We start from the raw sequence: 8724 nt of genomic DNA, 5'->3' as shown, positions 1-8724 counted from the left end.
GTCGATAATTTTTTTTTTTGTGACTATTTGCTGAATCTGTCGCTACAAATTGACAGGTAGTGAGGTTTTATAACGATTTTAGTTTTGACCCGAACCTTGTTGTATTTTGGACTTGAGTTTGATGGTTCTGTATTGTTGTTCATATCTTGCTTCCCTTGTATTTCTTTAAATTGTGTTATTGTAATTGCGTTTGGGATAGGTTGGTTGCTTAGTTTCCAAACTTTTGTTGCCCAGAATTTTGCTCCTCCACTCGAGCGGTACTTTTGTGCTAGAGCGGGATTTGTGAATCCTCAGTACTCTTGCAGGTCTGCAAAACTACTGGGAGAGTGTATTCTACGCTTGAGCGGTTATTTTTGCGCTCGAGCGGGCTCAGTTCGAGCTGCCCTTCTTGCGCTCAAGCGTTGGTCTATTATCTACAAAACTACTAGGAGGGTGCATTCTGTGCTTAAGCGGCACTTCTTGAGCTCGAGCGGGGCAACTTATTGTGTCTAATGCTCAAGCATCACTTTTTGCGCTCTAGTGGACTGTGCGTATATCAGTTCGTAACAGCCACTTTTTACATCACTTTTTCATCTCCTTCTCTCTTTCTAAAACAATTCAAAACCCTAGATCTTAAGCCTCTCTCTCTCTCTCTCTAGAATTGAGTAGCATCTCTTTCTCTCTTTCTAAAACATTTCAAAGCAAGATGTGCAATTAAGAGCAAGAATTGAGTTGATTATAATGAATTTGAAGTCAATATAACCATGCATATAGAGAGTTGCCATGGAATTGCATAATCAAGCATGTAGCATGTTAAATAAGAAAAATTGAGTACCAAATAATACATGCAAGCATAGTTTTGTTGAGCTTCATGATTATACGCATCATTTGTGCCATTTGAAATGGTATTAGAGTCTATATTACACATGCATGCATAATCCATGTAGTTATGAAGCTTGGTTGCATGTGTTTTGAAGTTGTCAAGAAGAATACGAAATGATTTAAGAATTGGATCATGGTTTTGGACAATTGGTCTCAAATAACCTATATTCTCATGCTATGTAATGTCTTTCCATGTTTTTGTACCAAAAACACGAACTTCGGACCCTTGAACATCAAGTTTGAGCTTTAAATGCAGTTTTGGAAATTTCAGAATTTGTCGTGTCCGCTTGAGCGAGGAAAGTGCCGCTCGAGCATAAAAATTAAACTCTCAAAAGTTTTGCAGACATTGGTGACCGCTCGAGCGAGAATAACTGCGCGCGAGCGCCCACTCACATGTTTTGATTCTTGGCTCGAGCAACCAAAGTCACGCTCGAGCATAAAAATGAGGCAACCAGTACTTTTGCAGACCAAAGGGGTTCGCTCGAGCGGGAAAATCTGCGCTCGAGCAGAGAGTCCTATTTAAGAAATTTTGAAAAGTTGCTTTATGTTTTGTTTTCCATTCTCTTTCACTTCTAAGCAATCTTAGGCACGCATTGAGCATTGTAAATGAACTGAAAGGATAAGAAAGAGGCCTAAGGGAAATAAATAAATTAAGAACGGATTGAATCTCTTGTGACCCAATGTGTTATGAAATGTGTAGGGTCAAATGCAAGGGCAAATCTATTGGCAGAACACTGTGAGTAATATCTTAGTAAGAATGTGTTGAAGTATGCTATTTTCCAAATGCTCATTTCTGTATGAGTTCTATGGATTTGTTAATTTGAATCGAATATTCGTTATGCCAATGATTGAATAAGACCGTTGGAATATGATTATGATTATGATATGCATATGATCTCAAGTATGAAATGCGCATAAATATAAATGATTGGGCTAAAGGTCGTTTAACACGAATGATTGGACCAAAAGCCGTTTGACATGAATGATTGGGCCAAAGACCGTTTGACACGAATGATTGGGCCAAAGGCCATTTGACATGAATGATTGGGCCAAAGGTCGTTTAACATGAACGAATTGGGCCCAATGCCGTTTGATAAGAAGGAATTGGGCCCGAGGCCATTTGATATGCTTGGGCTTGAGGTCGTTTGATGTATTAGATAGAAACATAAAAGGGCATAAGGCCGTCCATTATATCCGTTACGAATTACATTCATGTAACTTCCTTATTTTGATGTTATTTGGTGGGCTTTCGCTCATTCTCATTTATATGTATGTAGGTGAGCAAAGAGATGTCCAAACTCAGCCTCAGTGAAGAAAGTGAAAGGTAGTCAAGTCTTGTGGAGTCAGCCCGAATGTTTCACGCACGAGACTTTGTTTTTGTTCTTTTGTTTACCTTTTTTGCTATCTTGATGCATAAGCTTTTTGTTTGGCTGACTGCATATCTGAAAGTTCCTAAATGTATAAGATGTTAACTCTATTTATATGTGTGTGTTATTATGGACTGCTTATGGAATGTTTTGCTTGGCCATGTAAGCACTGCTCATTGAACAAAATTTTTAAATCTGCTTCCGTTTGGCCCCTTATTTCTATTGAAATATGTTTAATCAGCATTGAGGCCGCAAATTTCTTAATTACTGGTCGGTTATGACCTTAATCCATAAGGGCGGGTTTGGGTCATGACAGAATGGTATCAGAGCACGAGTTAATAACTCACACCCTTATCCAAATGAGCAATAAGCATCTAGAAAAGATCTAGGATGCATTCATGTGATAAGTATGAACTTGAAGACATTGAGAATATGATTATATATGCTTTGTGATACTTGCATTGTGAATTATTTGAATACGTATACTCTTTTATATATGCGTACTTGTGAACATTTTTGTATAAAAAATAATGCAAGTTTAATCAGATAACGGTGAGAACAAGAGGTGATGAGTTAGAGGAGTCCTCTACTGCCAGAATGGATAGGATGAAAAGATTGATATAGGATATGGCAAAAACATTAAGGCAACAACAACAATGGCAAAAATAGTGGCAACAACCACATCCTCCGCCTCCACTTCCAATGTCGCTTGTACAAAATCCACAAAATGATGACCGAACAATAGCTCTCATCAAAGAGTTTAAGAAAATGAAACCATCACAGTTTCATGGGGGATTGGATCCACTGAAGGCTGAAGCGTGGGTCCTTGGCATAGAAAAGTTATTTGAAGTGTTTCCTTTTTTAGAAACACAGAAAGTATTGTTAGCCACTTTTATACTTAAAGATGAGGCGAGAAGGTGGTGGATATTGATGCATAAAAGCAATAACGATATTGGCTGGGCACGGTTCTTGAAAATTTTCTACTAAAAATACTTTCCATAGTGTGTTCGTGACAGGAAAGTGTCGGAGTTCATGGAACTTAAGCAAAACAACATGTCAGTAGCTGAGTACAAGGCTAAGTTTACTGAATTGGCCAGATTTGCACCACATATGTTCGATACCGACTATAAAAAGGCAAGACACTTTGAAGGAGGTCTTCGAGATGATATCTTAGAGAAGGTGAATGTACTTAAGCTGGAAACCAATATTGAGGTGTTAGACCGGGCCATTATATCAGAAGCTAATATAGCCAGGCAGACCAAATCATCAACTGATTGGAAAAGTAAAAGGTAGGGCTTCTTTTCAAATAAACAAAATACAGGCTCCTCAAGCACTTCAAATTCTTCCAGAGACACGTCCCCAATGTGCAACCAATATGGTAAAAGACATCATAGGGTTTGCTATCGTATATCAGGGGCCTGCTTTAAGTGTGGTAAAACAGGGCATATTGCCAGGGATTGTAACCAAAACAGTAGGAGTTAGCTGCTAGCTCAACTGCATCGATCCCGAAGCCGGGAAACACTACGAGGCCTATTACCACCGGAGACACTGTGAGGCAAAAGAAAGTCTTTGCGCTTGTTCCGGGCGATACACGGAACATAGAAGCCGTTGTCTCAGGTACTATCTCTATATGTAATCAAGATGCTTTTGTGTTAATTGACTCCGGATCAACATACTCCTTTGTGACTTATGCATTTCTATCTAGATTGAGTAGACCTCTAGAATCATTGCCATATTTGTTATATGTATCTGCTCCATTCCTGGAATCTGTGTTGTGTACGTTTGTATGTCGATTTTGTGATATGCGTATTGGGAATGCCACCTTATATGTAGATCTGTTACCCTTAGACTTTAGACATTTTGATGTAATTCTGGACATGGATTGGTTACCTAAGTATTGTGCCACCATCAATTGTGTAACAAAATGGGTTGTATTTAGACCACCGGGGCAGGAAGAAATTGTATTTATGGGTAACGGGGTAGTGCCTCCACCTTATTTGATATCTGCAATGAAAGCATGTAAATTAATCAGGAAAGGGTGCCAAGGTTACTTATGTTGTGTATTGACTGAATAATCTGTGAATGTTGAATTAAATAGTATTCCTATTGTTAGCGAGTTTCCAGATGTATTCTCGGATGAATTGCTAGGAGAATTGGTTGACAGGAAGATAGAGTTTACTATTGATATTGTGCCAGGCACTCAGCCTATTTCAAAAACCTCTTACAGAATTGCTACTGCTGAAATGAAAGAATTGAAGGAACAATTGCAAGAATTACTTGACAAAGGGTTTATTCGACCAAGTACTTCACCATGGGGTGCGCCGGTATTGTTTGTGAAAAAGAAAGATAGAATCTTGTGCCTGTGTATTGACTACTGTGGAGAAGTGGTTTTTGGAAATACTCTTCTGATCCTGGGGAGCGCTCGTGATCCTCCGATAGTCACCTGAAAGGAAATAAACACTCTGGTCGGGCGTGTCGGAATTAGCACTCTGATGGACAAGTCAATCCCAAGCTCTAGGTTACTTATATTCTAAATTAAATACCACAATTATCACACATACCTTTCCAAGATTGCAGGTCTCCTATTTATAGTATTCTCCTTGGGTCTAGGAGTCTGGCCCACTCCTAGCCCCTATAATGCATTCCTACACGGCACTTATTAGTAGGAACGCTGGCTCTTATACTCGGCCCCTCAACTGGATAGGGTAAATGCCGAATAGAAGTCACGTTCGGGGCCAACCTGTCTTACTCTCGTTGATCCAGAATTTATTCGGCTCCCACAACTACCATGAATTGAACAAGGCAATGATAAAGAATAAATATCCTTTACCCCGTATTGACGACTTGTTTGATCAGTTACAGGGCTCGCAAGTGTTTTCTTAAATTGATTTGAGATCCAGATACCACCAGTTGAAGGTAAAGGCAGAAGATGTTGAGAAAACTGCATTCAGAATGAGGTATGGTCATTATGAATTCCTTGTTATGCCGTTTGGAGTAACTAATGCCCCTACAGCATTTATGGATCTTATGAACCGAATTTTTAAGCCTTACCTCGATGAATTTGTTGTAGTTTTTATTGTTGATATTCTGATATATTTGAAGAGTATTCTTGAACATGGACAACATTTGAGAACCGTCTTACAAACACTTAGAGAGAAGAAATTATTTGCTGAATTAACGAAATATGAGTTTTGGTTGGATGAAGTCATTTTCTTAGGGCATGCCATTAACAGAAATGGGATTTCGGTAGACCCACAGAAGATAGAGGCAATTGTGAATTGGCCTACACCAACAAATGTAATAGAGGTCTGCAGTTTCATGGGCTTAGCTGGGTACTACAGGAGGTTTGTGAAAAGTTATTGAAAAATAGTTGTACCACTTACTCAACTCACATGCAAAGGACAACCATTTGAGTGGACTGATGAAAGGAAGTCTGCCTTTCAAGAATTGAAGACGAGACCAACCACTGCACCAGTCTTGACATTGCCCTCAGGTATGGAAAACTTTGAGATATATAGTGATGCTTCATATAAAGGTTTGGGTTATGTATTGATGCAGAATGGAAGGGTGATTGCTTACGCCTCTCGATAGTTGAGGCCACATGAGAAGAACTACCTAACACATGACCTAGAATTGGCCATAGTAGTATTTGCTTTGAAAATCTGGCGGCATTACTTGTACGGGGCAAAATGCGAAGTCTACACGGATCACAAAAGTTTGAAGTACTTCTTTACTTAGAAAGAGTTGAATATGCGGCAAAGAAGATGGCTTGAACTAATAAAAGATTATGATCTTCAGATTCAATATCACCCCGGGAAACCCAATACAGTTGTTAATGCCTTGAGCAAAAAATTGACGAGGAGTTTAGCTTGCTTACTAGATTTTGAGAGAATCGAAATTGAAGTCGTGTTAGAAGAACAAGTTGGATTGTTAGCCGCCATTTCAGCTGAGCCAGCAATAGTTAATGAAGTTAAGCAAAGGCAAAAAGAGGATGAGTTCCTCAAGAAAATAATTGATGAATTTGAAGCAAAACTGAAATCAGAATTCAGTATTGATGGCGAGGTGTTAAGAATTCAAAACTGAATGTGTCCTGAGCTAAAGAAGAGAATCCTAGATGAAGCTCACAAGTCGATGTTTGCTATGCATCTGGGTAACAACAAAATGTATCGGGACTTGAAGCAAAGCTATTGGTGGCCCAAAATGAAGAAGGAAATCGCAGAATATGTATCCAAGTGCCTTCAATGTCAGCAAGTTAAAGCTGAGCATCAGAAACCAGGTGGTCTACTTCAACCTCTCCTTATTCCAGAATGGAAATGGGAGCATGTGACCATGGACTTTGTTATTGGTCTACCTCGAACTCCTAGAGGTATGGATTCTGTTTGGGTTATAGTTGATAGATTGACTAAATCTGCACATTTTTTGCCTGTTAGAACTACATTTAATGCTTATCGATTAGCCATTATATATGTTGATGAGATTGTTCATTTGCACAGAGTTCCGGTATCTATTGTATTGGATAGAGATCCAAATTTTGTATCTAGATTATGGAAAAGCTTGCAAAGAGCAATAGGAACAGAACTGAGATTCAGTACCGCGTTCCATCCACAAACAAACGGGCAATCGGAAAGGACAATACAGACCTTCGTAGAGATGCTCAGAATGTGTACTTTAGATTTTCAAGGGAGTTGGGAGGACTATTTGCCACTAGCAGAATTTACATACAATAACAGCTTCCACTCCAGTATCGGTATGGCACCATATGAAGCCTTATATGCCAGAAAGTGTAGATCACCAATTTGTTGGACAGAAGTCGGAGATAGAGCCTTACTTGGGCCCGAAATTGTGCAAGAAACTTTGGAGAAGATTAAAATAATCCAACCACGGCTCAAGAGCCGACAAAAGAATTATGTGGATGTTCAAAGAAGACCTCTTGAGTATGAGGTTGGCGACCATGTATTTATTCGTGTGACTCCGATGAAAGGCCAGTTAAGCTTTGGTAAGAAGGGCAAATTGTCACCTCGTTACATTGGGCCGTTTCAAATTTTGGAAAGGCTTGGTCCAGCTGCTTATAGGGTTGCTTTGCCACCGGGATTCGAACAAATGCACAATGTGTTCCACGTATCGATATTGAGGGGCTATCTTCGAGATCTGTTCCATGTGATTGATTACCACCAGATAGCTCTTTATGAAAATATGAAATACGAAGAATGGCCAGAACGAATCATTGACTGACAAGTGAAACAGTTGAGAAGTAAGTCCATCCCAATGGTGAAGGTAGAATGGAAAGAACACTATGGGAAGGACGCTACATGGGAAAAAGAGGATGAGATGCGACTACTCTATCCACATTTGTTTCCAAAATGGAGGTAAAATAAGTTTGGAGGACCAAACTTCCTAAAGGGGGGAAGATTGTGATAATACTGTCCTGTGTTATGTTAATTAATCCTATTTATGATTGTGATTATGTGCTTGATATGATTTTGGGTGCCATTTGTATGAGTATATGTATTTTTTTGAATTTCTATCTGTTCACCGTAGGAAAATTTGTTTGATTTTCTGCTTCAAAATTTAATTAAAGGTCATAGAGGCGATTGAAACTGAAATTGACTGTATTTTTGCGATTAGCATGATTTTTAGAGCCTACGGTGAGATTTAATTAAAAATTGATTCGGATCAAAATAATTAGATTAAACTGATTGAATTAGGCACAATTAATTAACTTTAATCAAGGTTGATTAGGTAAACATATATATAGGCCTATTTATACTTAAGCTCTTCATTTCTTGAGCTCAAAATCTGAAACACACTCTAGAGAGAGAGAGATGGACGGTTCTAGAGAGAGAAAAGAGGCAAAGAATGAGAATTGAGTAGGAAGCTTGGAAATTGAGAAGATTCACTCAAATCTAGCTAGAATTTGGAAGATTGGGGCTCCTAGGTGAGTAATTAAACTCAACTTCATAAGTTTAAGTTCAAAATTAAGTGAATTCAAGCAAAATGTGCAATTAAGAGCAAGAATTGAGTTGATTATAATGAATTTGAAGTCAATATAACCATGCATGTAGAGAGTTGCCATGGAATTGCATAATCAAGCATGTAGCATGTTAAATATGAAAAATTGAGTACCAAATAGTACATGCAAGCATAGTTTTGTTGAGCTTCATGATTATAAGCATCATTTGTGCCATTTGAAATGGTATTAGAGTCTATATTACACATGCATGCATAATCCATGTAGTTATGAAGCTTGGTTGCATGTGTTTTGAAGTTGTCAAGAAGAATACGAAATGATTTAAGAATTGGATCATGGTTTTGGACAATTGGTCTCAAGCTACCTATACTCTCATGCCATGTAATGTCTTTCCATGTTTTTGTACCAAAAACACAAACTTTAAACCCTTCAACATCAAGTTTGAGCTTCAAATGCAATTTTGAAAATTCCAGAATTCGTCGTGTTTGCTCGAGCGGGGAAAGTGCCGCTCGAGCGTAAAAATCAAGC

The 8724-nt window shown here is 38.6% G+C and overlaps 1 protein-coding gene across 1 annotated transcript; it reads left to right on the top strand.

The window, feature by feature from the left end:
• Window positions 1–2930: 2930 nt before the first annotated feature.
• On the top strand, window positions 2931–7460 carry LOC145796207 (uncharacterized). The gene is made up of 8 exons (XM_082881241.1): window positions 2931–3193; window positions 3245–3517; window positions 4327–4515; window positions 5333–5572; window positions 5657–5795; window positions 6027–6290; window positions 6770–6891; window positions 7007–7460. Exons 1-8 carry the CDS (start codon window positions 2931–2933, stop codon window positions 7458–7460), a joined length of 1944 nt encoding a protein of 647 aa, XP_082737367.1.
• The last annotated feature ends 1264 nt before the right edge of the window (window positions 7461–8724 follow it).

This window comes from Camellia sinensis, chromosome 7, assembly GCF_055761805.1.
Source record: "Camellia sinensis isolate YWXY chromosome 7, ASM5576180v1, whole genome shotgun sequence".
Taxonomy (NCBI): domain Eukaryota; kingdom Viridiplantae; phylum Streptophyta; class Magnoliopsida; order Ericales; family Theaceae; genus Camellia; species Camellia sinensis.
This window is presented reverse-complemented; position numbering and strand designations above follow the sequence as displayed.